Below are 19942 nucleotides of genomic sequence, written 5' to 3'. Positions count from 1 at the left end.
TACCATATCACTCCCATCATTAGAGAACTACCCTGATTCCCCATTCATTTCAGGACCAATTCAAAACTCCTGCCGTAGTTTGAAAACTCTCCATTAATTTGTTTCAGCTGGCTTCACAGGCCTTTTCTCTGTCCCACCACGTAAACTAGTGAGACAGCCTTCTTCTTTGCAGCCACATAGAATGTGGATATTGGAGGACACACCTCCACCCTGTGTTTTTAAAATAGCAGCTGTGTATCTGTCTGTGGGGCGCATATAATTGGGGTTCTGCTCCCCCCCCAATTCCATTGCTCTCACTCTCATCTGTGAGATTTTTCCAGGGTTTGAAAATCTTCCCCCTTATACCTGTAACAAGGAACAGGGGAAAACAGCAACAAATACCCAGTTAGATGGTGCAGCACTGCTGAAAACATATTCTGTGAATAGATTTCTTTAGCAAGGCCCCGAAAAATCCTACTAAAGAAATCTGCAAGATTTAGTGAGTTTCATTACTCCTCACACAAAAAAAAGCCAGGCAGGACATGGAAACAGCCACATTTTCATGAGGATTCCTGCTAGATGGCCCTGAATGCCACAAAGCAGCCATGGAAGACGTTGAGGTAGAAGGAAATGTACCTGTTCCCACATAAGCCTTAACAGATAGGGAAGGAGAAATACAGAGACATGCTCCCCTGACCCCAAGCTACTCCCAGAAAACCCAAGGATCTAGCAGCAGTGGTTCTGGAGATGGAACAGCAGTACCATTTCTCTTCCACAGTTCCATAGCTCTTCTCAGCCTTCCCAAGTAAAACCTCGCCTGAGAACTCTGCACTTGGTCAAACTTCCTGTGGATTTCAAGTGACCCTAGCAATAAGGGATGAAGAGTAATATGACAGCTAGAGTCATGTGTCTGATGCTGTGTGCATGTTGTACACTCACCCATTCGTCACCAGCACTCCAGTTGGAGCCACATCTCGGTTAAGTGCTTCCAATGACCATCGACACAAGTTCTGGGAGGACTTCTTGTTGGTTAAATCATGCACTAATATTATGCCTAAATAGAGAGTAAAGACAAGACATTCCTTAATCATAAGATATTCTCCTAACCTCACCTATACAGGATTCACAGACCAAGTAGTTCTGGAACTGAGAGAGAAGAGAGCCGCACATGGAGTCAGGCTGAAAACATTAGCAAGGAGGAACTGTTCGGTATTACTTTAAATTGTCTTGTCACTATGGAGACATGGTTAAATATGTTGTAGTTAAATGTGACCTGAAGCAAGAGGGTAGAAGGATTGGTTTTGTGCCCCCTTTTTTTGCTTCTTAATGGTGTATAAAGTAGGGCTAAAAAAACCTCCACCCATTTTGTTTTAACGTTGGTTGTTCTTTTAAAGTTTAAAAGTATCAGAATTGCCAATTTTTGTCTTGTCTTTTTCTTAGGCATTTGAGTTAAAAAGGCATAACAAAACCCACAGAGTTTTAACAATGTATCTAAAAATCCTCTTCCTTCACAATGAATTAGGTTGCAATTGTTTTACAGGCAAGGCTTGTAGCCCTGCCCATTATTAAGATTACCTGACAGTTTCCTTTATAAAACCCTGTTTTCAGTTGCTTATAATTTTGCCAAACTGTAACCATTTGGGCTGAATTTTTCCATGCTGGGTGTCTGTCTCAGGCTGAATATAGAATAAATTTTGAATAGTTCAATCAATTTCAGTAATTTCCAAGAACAAGGCTAGGGGAAATATGTTGTTTTGCCCGTGTTAAAAAATATCTGGTGAACTTTTCTTTGAGAAACTAGTGCCAGCATGCTTTGGAGCAGGGACTTGCCTTTTGTCATTCTTGTGAAAATCTGCCCAAAGCAGGCCATACTATAAGCCTTTGGAAAAAAAAAAAAAAAAACAACCATAGTTTGCACATGCTCCACAAAGACTTCTTAAATGTTAGTAGCTAAATTCCCTGAAGATTTCATCCACACTGGGCATGCATAAGCCTAGGCTGAGCAGGACCGTTCTCCATAATTGCAGCTCTGGATTGCTGCAGGCTGGGTCCAGGTCCGAGCACCAGAACTGTGAGCAGGTAGCCTGTCTCTCCTGGGATTTCAATGACCCTCCTGCTGGCCACAGGCAGCATGGAGGAGGAAGCTGCTTCATTTAAATGCACCGGGGATAGAGGACAGACCTTCTGGGGAAGGGTGTGGGGGGAAGTAGATTGGGACTAGGAGCCTTGATGTAGGTGGAAACTGAGACTGGAGCGTGGTGGGGGGAAATGGAAACTGGGACTGAGTTCAGATGGGGGGAGACTAGGATTAGAAGCTAATGAGGAAAGGCATGGGGAGACAGAAGTTGGGGGAGGGAGAGAAAGAAACTAAGTTTGATGAGCCTGGCTAGCTCAGTTGGTAGATCATCAGACTTTTAATCTGAGGGTCCAGGGTTCAAGTTCCTGGTCAGGCTGAGGGGCCTTTCCCCCTGTGGTATCCTCCTACAACTTCAGATAGTGTCTCCTCAGGACCCTATTTGACATTTAGGGAGGGATAGCTCAGTGGTTTGAGCATTGGCCTGCTAAACCTAGGGTTGTGAGTTCAATCCTTGAGGGGCCATTTAGGGAACTGGGGTTAAAAAAAAAAAACTGTCTAGGATTTGTCCTGCTTTGAGCAGAGGGTTGGACTACATGATCTCCCGAGGTCCCTTCCAACCCTGATATTCTATGATTGGATGAGGAACTGGAGGATGGGGGAAAAGACTGGAACTGGCTGGACAAGAAGTTGGGGAAACGGGGATACTGAGATTGGACAAGAAGTTGGGACTGGGAGCCAGTGGGTACAGGGAATCTGCATGTGGGAGAGGCGGCAGTGAGACAGATCAGATGAAGAGGGAGAAATGGAACCTGCTTGGGGACAAGGAGCTGGGGTGTATGGTTAAGTTAACTGGGAATTGCTGGGCAAGAAATCGATGACTGGGAGCAAAGACTGGGACCATCCCTCTGCTGTCAGCAAATATCTGTGAAATCCACTGGCAAAGTATCCCATCCTCCTCTAGTGCTGGTCCACATAGAGGAGAATAACCTACTACTGCTATCAATTAGTCCATTAGTTCAAGCGGCAGAACTCTGCAGTTGATCTAAAGGTTCCAACCTGCTCATGACCCATGTGGGTATAAATATGCCACATGATGAATTTTCTGTTTTTCAGTTGTTGTTTTTTTAAATTTAGAAAGTTACACACAAAAAACATAATTAATAGCATTACTTTGGTGGGAAGTTCTAAGGCCTGTGGTATACAGTAGGGCTGACTAGATGATCACAATGGTCCTTTCTGGCCTCAGAACCTATGAAAATTTATGAAAAAGTTACAAAGTCAAGGACTCAAAAGTTAAGAATTGCCAAAATTAAAGTTGCTGGTGCAATAATAATTTAGCCCCCTTGTGCACATGAATTACTTCATCACATACTGTTTGTTCCACAGGATATCAGCCTGATTCAGTTCTCATGAAGGACCTTCTCTGAGGGTGAAGCAGGACTGTGCAGTGATGGAGACTATTGTCTGTTGGGCCCCTGCTTCATTTGTTGCAGAAGCCTGGAAGGTGTGTGGTGAATTAGGCAAGAGATTGCAGGAAGAGAAAGGATGGTCTCATAGTTAAGGCAGCTGATGCTGCCCTGAGAACTGGACTCTAGCCCTGCCTCTGCTACATAGTTCCCGTATGGTACTCAGCAAGTCACTTAACCAAACTTTTCATAAGTGGTTATTAAGGCATGTATTCCTCAGGTTCTGGGTGCCCAAATTGAGTTCTTGGGGTCTGATTTGCAGAAGTGCTGAGCATTCACAGCTGCAGCTCAAGTCAATGGGAGCTGTGCTTTGAACATACAAAGTGCTATATAATTTTAAGTACTCTGGAAAAATCAAGTCCTAGGGATCTCCAACTGGGCAAAATTATTGGATATTTTTTACCTTAATCTCACTGTATTTCAGTTCCCCAGCTGTACAATGGCGATATTAATACCCCCTTGTCTCACAAGGGTGTTGTGAAAATAAACTCATTAATGTTTCTGAAGCACTCAGATATGAGTAATAGCCGTGATGAACACCAAAGAAAAGCACACGAAGAAATAAATAGTTCAGTCTTCAGAGCAGAGTTTGAATAGCATGGAGTAAATAAGGCCTATGGCTATACGTTGAACAATGAGAAAAAAATAAAATAGTGACTAGCTGCTCACTGTGTAAGTACTGTTCATTCTACACCCAGAATGAGCCAGGAGTCCTGGAAATGGAAATACTGTGCTAATAAGCGATGGTCACATAAATACCACCCTATACCGGAAACCTACTGACCGCTACACTTACCTACATGCCTCTAGCTTCCATCCAGGACACACCACACAATCCATTGTCTACAGCCAAGCTCTAAGATATAACCGCATTTGCTCCAATCCCTCAGATAGAGAGGAGCACCTACAAGATCTCTATCAAGCATTCTTAAAACTACAATACCCACCTGCTGAAGTGAAAAAACAGATTGACAGAGACAGACGAATACCCAGAAGTCACCTCCTACAAGACAGGCCCAACAAGGAAAATAACAGAACACCACTAGCTGTCACCTTCAGCCCCCAACTAAAACCTCTCCAGCGCATCATCAGAGATCTACAACCTATCCTAAAAGATGATCCTTTACTCTCACAGATCTTGGGAGACAGACCTGTCCTCGCTTACAGACAGCCCCCCAACCTAAAGCAAATACTCACCAGCAACCACACATCACTGAACAAAAACACTGACCCAGGAACCTATCCTTGTAACAAAGCCCGATGCCAACTCTGTCCACATATCTACTCAAGTGACATCATCATAGGACCTAATCACATCAGCCATACCATCAGGGGCTCGTTCACCTGCACATCTACCAATGTGATATATGCCATCATGTGCCAGCAATGCCCCTCTGCCATGTACATTGGCCAAAACGGACAGTCTCTACGCAAAAGAATTAATGGACACAAATCTGACATCAGGAATCATAATACTCAAAAACCAGTGGGAGAACACTTTAACCTGTCTGGCCATTCAATGACAGACCTGCGGGTGGCTATCTTACAACAGAAAAACTTCAAAAATAGACTCCAACGAGAGACTGCTGAGTTGGAATTGATATGCAAACTAGATACAATCAACTCAGGATTGGATAAGGACTGGGAATGGCTGAGCCATTACAAACATTGAATCTATCTCCCCTTGTAAGTATTCTCACACTTCTTATCAAACTATCTGTACTGGGCTATCTTGATTATCACTTCAAATGTTTTTTTTCTCTTACTTAATTGGCCTCTCAGAGTTGCTAAGACAACTCCCACCTGTTCATGCTCTCTGTATGTGTGTATATATATCTCCTCAATATATGTTCCACTCTATATGCATCCGAAGAAGTGGGCTGTAGCCCACGAAAGCTTATGCTCTAATAAATTTGTTAGTCTCTAAAGTGCCACAAGTACTCCTGTTGATTTTCTACTGTTAAACAAAAACCTTTCAGCCTTGCTTCAGACATCACAAAGGGCAAACCCCTAATTTTTCATTAGCAGATCATCGTTAAGGTCGCAATCACACTTCCACAATAAGCTCTCTTTTTGCCCCCCAAACTCCTAAGAAGTCCTTTCCAACTCCAGATAGGTGTGGGAGTTTGGGGATAGAAGAGAATTTTCCCCAAAACAAGAGGTGAATTGACCCAGCTGATTCTGAGTTACAGTAATCAGAAAATGATGGGCTGGATTTTCCAGTCTGCTACATTACCACCTCCTTCACCAGCTCTTCCACCCTCTCCTGCCTTTCATAGTTTACCAAACGGCGGGTAGAGACATGCATAAATAAGATTTCCTGTATTTAAAAAAAGTTAAGCTTCTGGTCCTTTTTCTTGCCAAGATCCTTCAAACTGTAAACCCAATAGTAGGAAAAATTACAGGCCAGTCTCACTAGTTGTTCTCTTTGTCAGACACCCACCTCTCACAGCTGGAGCTCCTCACTCAATTTGCAATTTCTGGCAGCAGCCAGCACCACCTTCTTCTCCCAACCTCCTGCCAAAGGAGACAGGAAGTTGTGGAATGCCCCTAGGTTTCTCCAGAATTTAATATGTAATTTAATTAAAAACATGGAGAGAGAGCACTGCACACCCACATCCCATCATGCTAAGACTTTTCCATTTGTTCACAACATATGCTTCACAGCTGTGGAAAGTTTCTTTCATGTGTATTCACCTGATCTTCCACAGACCTCACCCATCTTACACATTAACATTATGCCATCTTTCCATCAACACACCTGCCAATACTCCAAGACCATGCTACAAAGGACCTTTCCCACCAGTGCCAGACAGGATCAAACAGAGTCATTGCACCCAGGATATTTGACAACCTTCTCTCCATCCAGTGAGGCCCACTGCACAAGCCCATTCTCCTGGGAAGAACAACTCAAAAAAGGACAGTACAGAGACATGAAGCCTGATACAAGAGAAACCTACTGTGATGGGCACCCTTCCGGGGTGCCACCTGATGTGCTGGGGTCCCACTGAGCTCATCTGTCCCACAAGCCTGGATTCTCTTTACTCTATGCTGCTGTGACAGGCTCTCAAGTCCCCTTCCAGCACACACCCAGGTAGGGACACACCCAGCTGTAGAATCACACAGAGTTTGCAATCAGCTGTGTGTGGGAGGACTCAGCTTGGGGAATTGCTCAGCACTCTGGTGCACACACCCTGTCAAGGCTGTATCCCCACTTTGAACTTTAGAGTACAAATGTAGGGGCCTGCATGAAAACTTCTAAGCTTAATTACCAGCTTAGTCCTGGTTCCGCTGCCACCATTTCAATGGATTCCCCCCCCTGGGAAGCCTTGAAAAACCTTCACCAATTCCCTGGTGAACACAGATCCAATCCCCTTGGATCTAAAACAAGGAGAAATTAACCTTTCCCCCTCCTTCCTTTCACCAACTCCTGGTGAATACAGATCCAAACCCCTTGGATCTTAAAACAAGGAGAAATTAACCATCCCCCCTCCTTCCTCCCACCAACTCCTGGTGAACACAGATCCAATCCCCTTGGATCTAAAACAAGGAGAAATTAACCTTTCCCCCTCCTTCCTTTCACCAACTCCTGGTGAATACAGATCCAAACCCCTTGGATCTAAAAACAAGGAAAAATCAATCAGGTTCTTAAAAAGAAGGCTTTTAATTAAAGAAAAAGGTAAAAATCATCTCTGTAAAATCAGTATGGAAATTAACCTTACAGGGTAATCAAACTTAAAGAGCTTAGAGGACTCCCCTCTAGTCTTAGGTTCAAAGTACAGCAAACAAAGATAAACACTCTAGTAAAAGGTACATTTACAAGTTGAGAAAACAAAGGAAAACTAACACGCCTTGCCTGGCTATTTACTTACAAGTTTGAAATAGGAGAGACTTGTTTATAAAGATGTGGAGAACCTGGATTGATGTCTGGTCCCTCTCAGTCCTGAGAACGAACACACTCCTAAACAAAGAACACAAACAAAAGCCTTCCCCCCCCCCAAGATTTGAAAGTATCTTGTCCCCTTATTGGTCCTTTAGGTCAGATGCCAGCCAGGTTACCTGAGCTTCTTAACCCTTTACAGGGAAAAGGATATTGGAGTCTCTGGCCAGGAGGGATTTTATAGTACTGTACACAGGACAGCTGTTACCCTTCCCTTTATAGTTATGACACACCCTCTGGAGTGTAAATCCAAAATTACATTGTCTTGTGCTGTATAGAGATTTCTATAGCATAAGCTTACGAAATTTGCCACCTCCCTCAATATGGAGGAAGATATGCACAGCTTTATGCTCCCCACCCCCCATCATGAACTGCACAAACTGGGTTTTGGAATAAACAAAAAGCAAGTTTATTAACTACAAAAGGTAAATTTTAAGTGATTACAAGGGATACCAAACAGAACAAAGCAGATTACTGAGCAAATAAAACAAAACACGCAAACTAAGTTTAATACACTAAGGAATACTGGCTACAAATAATAATTTCTCACCCTAAATGTTGTTTCAAGTAGGTTGCAGAGTTTCTTGAAGGTAAACGGCACTGCTTGCAGCTTAAATCTCCAGGGATTCCTTTTACAGGCTGGGCTCAACCCCCACCTCCCCCAGCTTAGTTCCTTGTTTCTTCATGTGTTTTCAGCAGTCTTCTTTCTTGGGCAGAGAGGCAGTGGAGAAGAGCCAATAATAACTCACTCCCCAGCCTTAAATAGGATTTGCATATGGTGGAAATCTTGTTTCCCAGTTTTGACCCCCTTCCCGTGGAAATGTACCAGCATTTCAAGATGGTATTCTGTACCAGGTGACTTGATCACATGACCCTGCAATATCAAAGCAGCATCCCAGGAAACTTCTCAGGAACGAGGGAGATTAGTATCTTCAAAGTCCTATTGTCCCTCCCAACACCCCATCCAGGCTGATTGCCTACTGTCTGGTGGGCATTCCCCAAGTACACACACAGTTGTAATTGTTACATAGTCAATATTCCTAACTTCAGATACAGAAATGATACAGGTATACAAATTGGATAATCATAACCTTCCCAATGATACCACACATGACCCATTTTGGATAAAACTCATCTTAGTTATGCCATTTTCATATCATAACAGTATTTCTATGAAGATTATGGGGCATAGGGTCACACCTACCACCTATTGACTGTTCAAAACCTATCACCTGTCCACAAACCAGCAGATGCAACAAAGCCACAAGGACTCAAGTTGAAGCTCATGAACACCAGCCTGTAGTAAAACAACAGCAAACCACACACTACTTCATCAACAATGAAGCCCCCAATACAGCCTGCATAATCAAGGCCTGGATGGTTTAAACTGCAAGCCCAGTGCCTCTGAAACTGAAGTTTTTCAGCCTATCATAGGCCCAGAAAGGACAAGAAGTCAAGACTGCATTCATCTTCTCTTCTCACATCAAATCCAAGAGGCACCTCAGGTAAGACAAAGTCAATGGAATTCATTTGTCTAACGATCTAAACCACAGCCAATGCTAATATAGCTTTCATGCTTATTTACAGACCTTCAAAGACTAAAGGTTTCATAAGGGAGCTGACTGATACTTTGTCGACAGTGGTGTTGAAATACCCCAGACTTGTGAGGAGACTTCAACATCCTTCAGTTGGAAAAGCCCAAACTTTCATGTCCTCATTTGCTTCTCTATGACATCTGCAGTCTAACCTACACAGGGTGTCACATCCTGGATTTGGTGTTGGAGAGGACATGCTGTATTTTCATACCTAACAAAGAGGCTGAATCCCTGTGTGACTGGTTCGGTCACAGAGACTCCCCTCGAGACTGTCACTTGATGAGCTGGGATAGCACTGAGAACAACCCTCCTGCCAGAACAGGGGCCCCTCCACTCCTGTCTTGCTGAGCTAGACACTCCAGTCACCACCAGCACAGACCCAGAGGTTGGGCCAGGCCTCTCTGCAGTTCACTGAAACTGAGATTCACTCAGTCCAGGGGCGTAGAGCTTTCTGCGCCAAGGCTACAGTGCTGCAGTGTCAGTGTAGACACCATGGCAATTACGGTGCTGTGACTGGCCTCCGGGAGATTTCCCATGTCTGTTCTCACCTCTCTGGTAATCGGTTTGAACTCTACTGCCCCACCCTTAGGTGACCAACCATCAGCCCCACCCCGTAAATTCCTTTGCAAATTTGAAAGTCTCCTTCCTGTTTGCTTGGCGATGCATACCGTGGTCTCAGCGCATCTTTCCAGGTGGCCATGCCTGCTCCACGCACCAGGCAATCCCTCACTTGAAGCAATGCCGAGCTGCTGGACCTCATCGGCATTTGGGGAGAGGAAGCTGCGCAGTACCAGCTGCGCTCTAGCCGTACGAATTAGAATACCTATGGACAGATTTCACAATGTATGATAGAAAGGGGCCATGACTGGGACACATTGCAGTGTAGGGTAAAAGTGAAGGAGCTGCGGAACGCCTACCATAAGGCATGGGAGGCAAACTGCCGCTCCGATGCTGTACCCATGAGCTACTTGTTCTACAAAGAGATGGATGCGATACTTGGTGGTGACCCCACCTCCACTGCGAAGGCCCCTGTGGATACTTCGTTGGCTCACGTGCCAGTCGAGAGTGGACCGAGCCAGGAGGAAGAAATCTTGGAGGAAGAGGGGAAGGGGGACCCAGAGGCAGAGGAAGACTTGGAGGCCAGAGATGCATGCAGTCAGGAGCTCTTTTCTACCCTGGAGGAGCCTAGCCAGTCACAGCAGTCGGAGCTTGTTGAAGCGCAAACAGGAGAGGAGGCCCCTGATAAGTGGATCTGATTTTGGGAATTGATGAAGTGAGTTGTTGGGGGCAGGAGGTTACAGGAAGGAAGCAGGCTTGTCTCCCACCGCATGCCTAGTCTGAACGGTGGAACGGGCTGTTGATGGACCCCCTCATTTCACGGGAATCTCCCTCAGAGATCTCCAGGAAACTCACGTGGAGATACTGGGCAATTTGCTGCTGCAGGTTCCTCGGCAGAGCTGTTTTGTTTCTTGCCCCATTAACGGTAACTTTCCCGCACCACTTTGCCATGACGGGGTTGGCGGGGAGGGGGGCATTGCTGCACACGGGCTAGCTGCATAGGCGCCAGGGCGGAAGCCGCAGGCTTGGAAAAGACCCTCCTTTGATTCCCTGCTCACCCTTAACAGCGAGATATCTTCCATAATGATCACCTCCTGTGGAAAGTGTGGGGACAGAAATTATCATCAGGCCCATCCTACAGTGCTGACTCTCCCCAAGAGCCACGTGTACAGCAGGGTCCAGGAAGAGTGATTTACCCTGCCCCTGCAGCTACTCACCATTTTGGGGGTCTTGTGGCTCATGTGTGCTTGCCTGGGGTCAGCCAGTTAATGACAGGTGGGAAAGTATGGACTGCATTTTAAAGCACTGAATCACTGTTGTCTGTGTTGTAAACAATACCGCTTCTGTAAAATGTTGCATTTAAACTTCACAGAGATGACCTTGGGAGGCAAGCCTCCCTTATCAGTGGCAAAACGGCTGCACAGAATTAGAAAGCATCCAAGAAGAACTAAGGAGGACTTTCTGTGTGAGGTCATGATGCACTCGGCCGAGAAACAGGAATTGAGGAAGTGGCGGGACAGTGAGAAGAAGGACAGAAAGGAGAACGCAGCACACCAGAAAGAAGCCACAGAGCAGCTCCTAACATAAGAACATAAGAATGGCCATACTGGATCAGACCAAAGGTTGTCCAGCCCAGTATCCTGTCTGCCAACAGTGGCCAATGCCAGGTGTCTCAGAGGGAGTGAACCTAACAGGTAATGATCAAGTGATCTCTCTCCTGCCATCCATCTCCACCCTCTGACAAAAAGAGGTTAGACACACCATTCCTTACCCATCCTGGCTAATAGCCATTAATGGACTTAACCTCCACGAATTTATCTAGTTCTCTTTTAAACCCTGTTATAGTCCTAGCCTTCACAACCTCCTCAGGCAAGGAGTTCCACAGGTTGACTGTGCGCTGTGTGAAGAACTTCCTTTTATTTGTTTTAAACCTGCTGCCCATTCATTTCATTTGGTGGCCCCTAGTTCTTATACTATGGAAACAAGTAAATAACTTTTCCTTATTCACTGTCTCCACACCACTTATGATTTTATATACCTCTATCATATCCCCCCTTAGTCTCCTCTTTTCCAAGCTGAAAAGTCCTAGCCTCTTCAATCTCTCCTCATATGGGACCCATTCCAACCCCCTAATCATTTTAGTTGCCCTTCTCTGAACCTTTTCTAATGCCAGTATATCTTTTTTGAGATGAGGAGACCACATCTGTACGCAGTATTCAAGATGTGGGCGTATCATGGATTTATATAAGAGCAATAAGATATTCTCCGTCTTATTCTCTATCCCTTTTTTAATGATTCCTAACATCCTGTTTGCTTTTTTGACTGCCGCTGCACACTGTGTGGAAACCTTCAAAGAACTATCCATGATGACTCCAAGATCTCTTTCCTGATTAGTTGTAGCTAAATTAGCCTCCATCATATTGTAAGTATAGTTGGGGTTATTTTTTTCCAATGTTCATTACTTTACATTTACCCACATTAAATTTCATTTGCCATTTTGTTGTCCAATCACTTAGTTTTGTGAGATCTTCTTGAAGATCTTCACAGTCTGCTTTGGTCTTAACTATCTTGAGTAGTTTAGTATCGTCTGCAAACTTTGCCACCTCACTGTTTACCCCTTTCTCCAGATCATTTATGAATAAGTTGAATAGGATTGGTCCTAGGACTGACCCTTGGGGAACACCACTAGTTACCCCTCTCCATTCTGAAAATTTACCATTTATTCCTACCCTTTGTTCCCTGTCTTTTAACCAGTTCTCAATCCATGAAAGAATCTTCCCTCTTATCCCATGACAACTTAATTTACGTAAGAGCCTTTGGTGAGGGACCTTGTAAAAGGCTTTCTGGAAATCTAAGTACGCTATGTCCATTGGATCCCCCTTGTCCACATGTTTGTTGACCCCTTCAAAGAACTCTAGTATATTAGTGGAGTCCCACTACCCACTGCACTCAACACCCATCCCTCAGCAGTTTGGCCCTGCTGAAGTACAGCGCTGGGCGCATTGTACTCCAAAGGAGAAGGTTGGGTATGATCCCTGGACATACACAAATCTGTAGCTGTCCCGGGACCCCTCCTCCTCTTGAGAACTTCCCTTTCCCCACACCCCCTTCCCCTCCCTGATGAATTTTTTCAATTGACTCCTCCTCCAGTTATTGTCTTTTAATAAAAGAATTGCGTGTTTGGAAGCAATCTTTATTCTATTAAGTGAAAGCAAAAATAGCAGTGCAAAGCAACATACAATAATGTTAAGGTCCCTTCTTGCATCATGTGCACCAATCACCTCCTAGCATTATAAGCACTGCAATTCCAAACATAGCAACAAAAATTAGTGGCTTTCAGCTTCAAATTGCTGCCTCAACGCATCCCTGATCCTTATGGCCCCGCACTGTGCCCTTCTAATAGCCCTAGTCTCTGGCTGTTCAAACTCAGCCTCCAGGAGCTGAGCCTCTGCAGTCCAGTCCTGAGTGAAGCTTTCACCCTTCCCTTCAGCGTACAGCACACAGCTATAAGCATAGGAACATTGTCATCGGCCATGTTCCAAAAGATGCATTTGTCATGTACCTTTCTGGACCAGCTTGTGTTAATGCTCACGGTGATCCACAAGCGTCTGGAGAACCACTGAGAAATACCCCTTGCGATTAATGTACTTGGTGGCTAGGTGGTCTGGTGCCCGAATTAGAATGTGCGTGCCAACTATCGCCCCTCCACAGTTAGGGAAACCCATTTGTGCAAAGCCATCCACAATGTCACGCACGTTGCCCAGAGATACAGTCTTTCAGAGCACGATGCGATTAATGGCCCTGCACACTTCCATCAACACAACTCCAACTGTCGACTTTTCCCCTCTGAACTGGTCAGTGACCAATACCGGAGCAGTCTGGAGTAGCCAGCTTCCACAGTGCAGTCGTCATGCGCTTCTCCAGTGACAGGGCAGCTCTCATTCTCGTGTCCTTGTGCCGCAGGGCTGGGGCGAGCTCATCACACAGTCCCATGAATGTGGCTTTCCTCATGCGAAAGTTCTGCAGCCACAGCTCGTCATCCCAGACGTGCATCACGATTCGATCCCACCACTCAGTGCTTGTTTCCCGAGCCCAAAAGCAGCATTCCCCTGTGGTTTGCACCTCCGTGAATGCTACAAGCAATCTCGTGTCGTAGCTACTACGCATGGCGAGATCAATGTCGCACTCCTCTTGCCTTTGTAGTTTAAGGAATAACTGCACTGCCACTCGTGAGGTGTTGGTCAGAGCAAGCAGCATACTGGTCAGCAGTTCGGGATCCATTCCTGCAGCCCGAAAGAGGCAGGGCGCGCAGTACACGAACCGCTGAAAGATGGCGCCAAATGCAGACGGAAGCACAAGGATTGATGGGATGCAAAGCAATGCATCACAGGGCATTGGGACTGGACCCAGGATGCCCTACAACCCCCTCCGCCTTCCCACAAGTCTTAGCAGCAAAAGAGAAAAAGGTGCTGTGGGATAGTTGCCCAGAATGCACCACTCTGGAATAGCCCTGCAAGTGCCACAAGCGTGAACACGCTATTGTGCAGGAAACTGTCAGTGTAAACACTCGACAGGGGTTCCCCTCCTGTGTTCTCTGAGCTGCGCTGTAACTGCCGGTGCTGTAACTTTGCAAGTGTAGACGTGCCCATGATCACGTGTCCTGTGAGACCCCAGCCTCCATTCTTCCTGGGCTGGCCCACACACACACACAGGAAGGTTTGCAAGTAAACAGAGCCATTTCCAGTTCATTGATTCTGAAGCACCCTTAATGGCTTCCACTTCATATGTTTACATCAGTAATACAAGTTTATATCTTATTCTCCTAATTCCAGACATAGAAATAATACATGCAAATAAATAGGATGAACACTCAGTAGATTATCAACTTTGTAACGATACCTTACAAGAGACCTTTTGCATAAAGCATATTCCAGTTACATCATATTCACATTCATAAGCATATTTTCATAAAGAGTATGGAGTGCAACGTCACACCCTGCTTTAAAAGCAAAAATCAACTCAGTCTTTACTACAGAACCCTGGCTGGTACCTCCATAATAAATAAATAAGTATCCATATGCAATTTTCCATTATTTTCCCAAAATAATGCTAAGAACCATAAGTGACAGATGACTATCACATTACTTAAGGTACTACTGAACAGCACTCAGATACCATTATAAGAAATATAGACTAAGAAGCTGAATAAAATAGCATGTTATGGACAAAATTTTAAAAATGGTCATTTTGGTTGCCTCAAAATTTTCAGTGAACACTCCTGCTTTGTTTCCAACAATAGCATAAAATAACATGATACAGGATATTAAATATCGTATTATTCCAATTAGCGCCTTCCTTTTTTTTTCCTACTTGAATTTAAAGGATGATGTTTTATGAATTACAAGAATATAAATCAATGTTTCATAGCTAGGATACCATTTACCCAATGATATAAAGTATTAATTCCTAATAGTAGGTGGTTGTAGAGTCAGCTGTTAAAAGTTATTTTGCAAATGAAGTGAAAAAAGGCATGATGGTAATCAGAATGTTTTATGGGACAACAGGGTGGATAAAAATCAATGATTTTTTTTTTTAAATCAAAATAATCTGATTTTTTTATTTAAATTGGATTTTTTTTTTGATAAAATTATTTTTGAGGGAAAAGAATACATAACATTGTTGTTTTAGTTAAATAAAACAATTTAAATGTCTGTCTGGTGATATTCTCCTCCTAATACATCATGGCAAGAAAATCCTCCAAATAGTATAATAATAATAATTAATGGAGATATCCCATCTCCTGGAACTGGAAGGGACCTTGAAAGGTCATCAAGTCCAGCCCCCTGCCTTCACTAGCAGGACCAAGTACTGATTTTGCCCCAGATCCCTAAGTGGCCTCCTCAAGGATTGAACTCACAACCCTGGGTTTAGCAGGCCAATGCTCAAACCACTGAGCTATCCCTCTCCTCCCCCCCCCCACCCGCCAGATAATTAATGATTAACCTGTTGAATTGGAGATAGTTCACCTCCCAATGACTTTATAAATATCTGCTTCAATTACCTTTGGTAAATGAAATAACCAAACAATCATTCATTTTCTGATATAGCTGTAAAACTAATCTGAAAACTTTTCAAAATAAATCACTGTTTAAAAATGTATAGTGTGTACCTTCTAAAAATGAAACATACACATTTATCTCTGAATTGTGAAGAATATGTATTAAGGTTGTAACAACCAACAAGAATGCACTTTTATGTAGAAAACCATGATTAAATCGAGTCTTCCTGACTAGTGATTTAAATCAAATCCATCCTGTGGGACAATATCTCTCAGTCTGCCAGGGCTGGAAATACTTGGCAAGACTAGTGCAAATGATTTTACAACCAATAAATTTTTCTTAGCATAGGTCCTGAACCAGCCAACGGAAAAGAAAAAATTTAAGTCCCTGTATGTTTATGAGGCCTGGAAGAGTGAAACATGTCTTCATTACTGCACACCTAGCCTGAGGAAACCCTACTGAAGTTTCAAAGACTCCCTATTGTGTTAGTTCTGGAACACAGGAAGGCTGAAACAGAGTGAGATATTGGATTCTGCTCATTTGCATATCATTACTCAGAATGGTTTTCCAGCTCTCAGCTGGCTCCAAACAGATATATTTGACTTAAGGAATCTATGAATTCTTTCCAGTCTAATTTCTTTTTTTTAAGTGCAGATATTATAATAAAACCTGGGTGAATCCTGACTCAAAACCAATAGCGACATCTCACAACAGAAAGTAGTCGGAAACAAAAATGGATTTATACCAAACATACTTTACCATTCACAGAGTTGTAAAACACTGCCCGTGTGCTTTTCACGCTACTAGCACTGCCCACTGAACCGCCAACATCCCACAACTCAATGTAGTAGGTCTTCTCTTCTGGGGTCCCCTCTTTGTAGTCATGAATCTGAAAAAAAAAAATCAATCCATAAATAAGCACAATATCAATTGCAGAAGGTGATCCACACAATGCTGACCTCAGCTGGAAGGGCAAAAATTCCCAGAGTTGGAACAGTAACTTTTAAATCAGAGTACATGGAACCATGTCACAGTATACTGTGAGGCTATCAGATCTCACAACTACACATGTCTGGACCAGGTTAGTAGACCTGCAATGGACACCATGGTGCTTCAGGAAGCAGTCTTCCTGAGCCAGTAGAGGGCCTTCTTCCTTCAGAGATATTGGTGAACCTAAATCCTCACTATGATGCTTAGGGGCACTCTCCAGCTAGAGCAGATGAAAAAGTTAGGTTCTGACCTCTTGTAGTCATTAAAGGACATATGGTAATAGTTGCAAGATTAAGATTAGCACTGGTGTCCTGGCAAAAGTCCAGATCTAGTTATTATCTTCTGTCTCTCTAAATTCTCCCTGAAGTTTCAACTGAATTAATTATCCATCACTTTTCCTCCTAAAGTCTGATGCATAGTTTTGCTCTGCACTATTAAAAACAAATGCCACATTTCTTTTCCCAGAAAGTTGGATATGTGCTTTGAGATCCTTTGGAATGAAAGATGCTGTTCAGACATTAAGACAGTATCATCACTAGCCTCAGGCAAAGCATGACACCTTGGAAAGAATGAAATATACAATAGGCTGGGAGGGGATGTTTTTCAACCACACCATGCGGATGGTTGCTCATCACTGAAAACTTCCACATAAATTTCTAGATTCCTCAAGCCATTAGCTTCTGCTGTCAGCAGCCTGTAAAAAAGGCAGTATTTCACAGACATCCTGCTCTTTAATGACATGAGCAAAACATTCTTACATGATATAAACAAATGAAATTAAATCCTTTTCTTTTATATGTTTGGCTGGCAGCATGAGTGTGGAATTAAGCTATATGTGGCAATTGATTTCCAGGGAATTTTGAAGAGTTTAGTTTAATTTAATGTATTCACCTACTGACACTGAGTTCACCACTCAATGAACAGTAATAATAATACAGTTATATCCACTATAATATGATGCTTCTATAGAGGACACATATCTAGGATATTTAGATGGTACCATTGTAAAGCCTACAAAAAGAACAAGGAGTCTGGTGGCACCTTAAAGGCTAACGGATGTATTTGGGCATAAGCTTTCGTGGGTAAAAACCTCACTTCTTCAGATGCATAGAGTGAAAGTTACAGATGCAGGCATTATATACTGACACATGGAGAGCAGGGAGTTACTTCGCAAGTGGAGAACCAGTGTTGACTGGGCCAATTCAATCAGGGTGGATGTGGTCCACTCCCAATAATAGATGGGGAGGTGTCAATTCCAGGAGAGGAAAAGCTGCTTCTGTAATGAGCCAGCCACTCCCAGTTCCTATTCAAGCCAGTCCTCGCTTACAGACAACCCCACAACCTGAAGCAAATACTCACCAGCAACTACACACGACACCACAGAAACACCAACCCAGGAACCAATCCCTGTAGCAAACCTCTTTGCCTACTCTGTCCCCATATCTACTGTGGCGACACCATAAGAGGACCCAACCACATCAGCCACACCATCAAGGGCTCATTCACCTGCACATCTACTAATGTTATATATGCCATCATGTGCCAGCAATGCCCCTCTGCCATGTACATTGGCCAAACCGGACCGTCCCTCCACAAAAGAATAAATGGACACAAATCGGACATCAGGAATGGTAACATCCAAAAGCCACTAAGTGAACACTTCAATCTCCCTGGTCATTCTATTACAGATTTAAAAGTCACTATCATTGAACAAAAAAACTTCACAAACAGACTTCAAAGAGAAAGAGCAGAACTAAAATTCATTTGCAAATTTAACACCATTAATCTGGGCTTGAATAGGGACTGGGAGTGGCTGGCTCATTACAGAAGCAGCTTTTCCTCTCCTGGAATTGACACCTCCTCATCTATTATTGGGAGTGGACTACATCCACCCTGATTGAATTGGCCCTGTCAACACTGGTTCTCCACTTGTGAAGTAACTCCCTGCTCTCCATGTGTCAGTATATAATGCCTGCATCTGTAACTTTCACTCTATGCATCTGAAGAAGTGAGGTTTTTACCCACGAAAGCTTATGCCCAAATAAATCCGTTAGTCTTTAAGGTGCCTTGTTGTTTTTGTAGATACAGACTAACACGGCTACCCCCGATTGTAAAGCCTAATTTTTGGGAGCAAATATGCTCCATGTATAATGAGAATATCTTACCTTCCTTTACCACTTTTTGTCACAAAGGATCCCAAAGTGTCAAACAATTTACATACATCATCACTGAAATGCAACTACCTAGGAGGTGGAGGGCAGCTGTTAGTTCATTATAGGTAAGTGAGAGAACAGGAAATTTTAACCAAAGACACCAGGTAAACCCTTTCCATTAAGAAAATGCCATGAGACCCTTTAATGTCCATACAAAATAGACAAGACTTAAGCATATGTATTTAAGATATCATTTGAAAGACCCACTCACAGTAAACTTAATTCAGAGGCCTTGGAAGTATCCTGCTGAGATCTGAACCTGTGGCTCCAAAGAGAACTGCCCACAGTGTTAAAGATTAGATGGTTCATTTCTTCTAACTTTTGAAGGACAGACGCAGTACGCACTACAAGTTTAAAAAGTTTCACCTACTCGGACATCCACTGAGCAGCCCACTGTCCAAGATGGGTTTCCCAACACCTGGTTTTGGCACAACAGATGAACAAGTGAAGACTTCCCAACACCTGAAAAACAAACATAAATAGAAGTCCATAGTTGGCAATGCATGATCTTTACATTTACCAGTGATACCAAAATAGGAGTATGGTTAAGACTCAAGAGTGATGATAGCATAATCTTAGATCAATTGAATGGGCTGGAATAATCTTGGTAAAACAGGCAAAAAGGCTCAGCAGTGGAATTCTAAATATAACACATCTTAGTGTAAAACGATGTACTTGGGTAGAAATAGTATTCATGCTAAGTATAGCTTAAATGGCAATGAACTAATTACTATTGCAAAGGATAGTGGCCTAGTTGTATTGTTAGACACATTTAAAACTATGATCTAGTGTGCAGCAGCAGTAAAGAAAATATTGGTGATGGGAACACCACGGGTATCTCTACATTGGAGTGGAAGGTGACGTTTCCAGCTCAGGCAGACGTACATGTGCTAGCTGATTGAGCTAGTGCGCTAAAAATAGCAGTAGAACTGTGGCTGCATGGGCTGTGGGAACTGCTAGCTGCCTCGAGCACAATCCGGTCTGAAACTCTAGATATGTAACCAGGGTGGCTAGCCCATCCTGCTGCCTGTACAGCCTCAGCTACACTGCTATTTTTAGCACACA

General features: G+C 43.5%; 1 protein-coding gene and 1 non-coding gene across 3 annotated transcripts in view; one reads left to right on the top strand and one right to left on the bottom strand.

The window, feature by feature from the left end:
- Positions 1–19942, bottom strand: part of RABL3 (RAB, member of RAS oncogene family like 3) — a 33423-nt gene that overhangs the window by 11363 nt on the left and 2118 nt on the right. For both annotated transcript variants that reach the window (XM_034788475.1, XM_034788479.1), the window contains exons 2-4: positions 19248–19339; positions 16434–16563; positions 919–1033 (exon numbers count right to left, since the gene is read on the bottom strand). In XM_034788475.1, the coding sequence (XP_034644366.1) occupies positions 919–1033; positions 16434–16563; positions 19248–19339 (337 nt within the window). The remainder of the gene's footprint in view (positions 1–918; positions 1034–16433; positions 16564–19247; positions 19340–19942) is intronic.
- On the top strand, positions 2360–2432 carry TRNAK-UUU. The gene has a single exon. It is a non-coding gene; the product is annotated as a tRNA-Lys (tRNA).

The sequence above is a fragment of the Trachemys scripta genome, chromosome 1 (genome assembly GCF_013100865.1).
Source record: "Trachemys scripta elegans isolate TJP31775 chromosome 1, CAS_Tse_1.0, whole genome shotgun sequence".
Taxonomy (NCBI): Eukaryota; Metazoa; Chordata; order Testudines; family Emydidae; genus Trachemys; species Trachemys scripta.
Note: the sequence above shows the minus strand (reverse complement) of the source record. Positions and strands in the feature narration are given on the sequence as shown.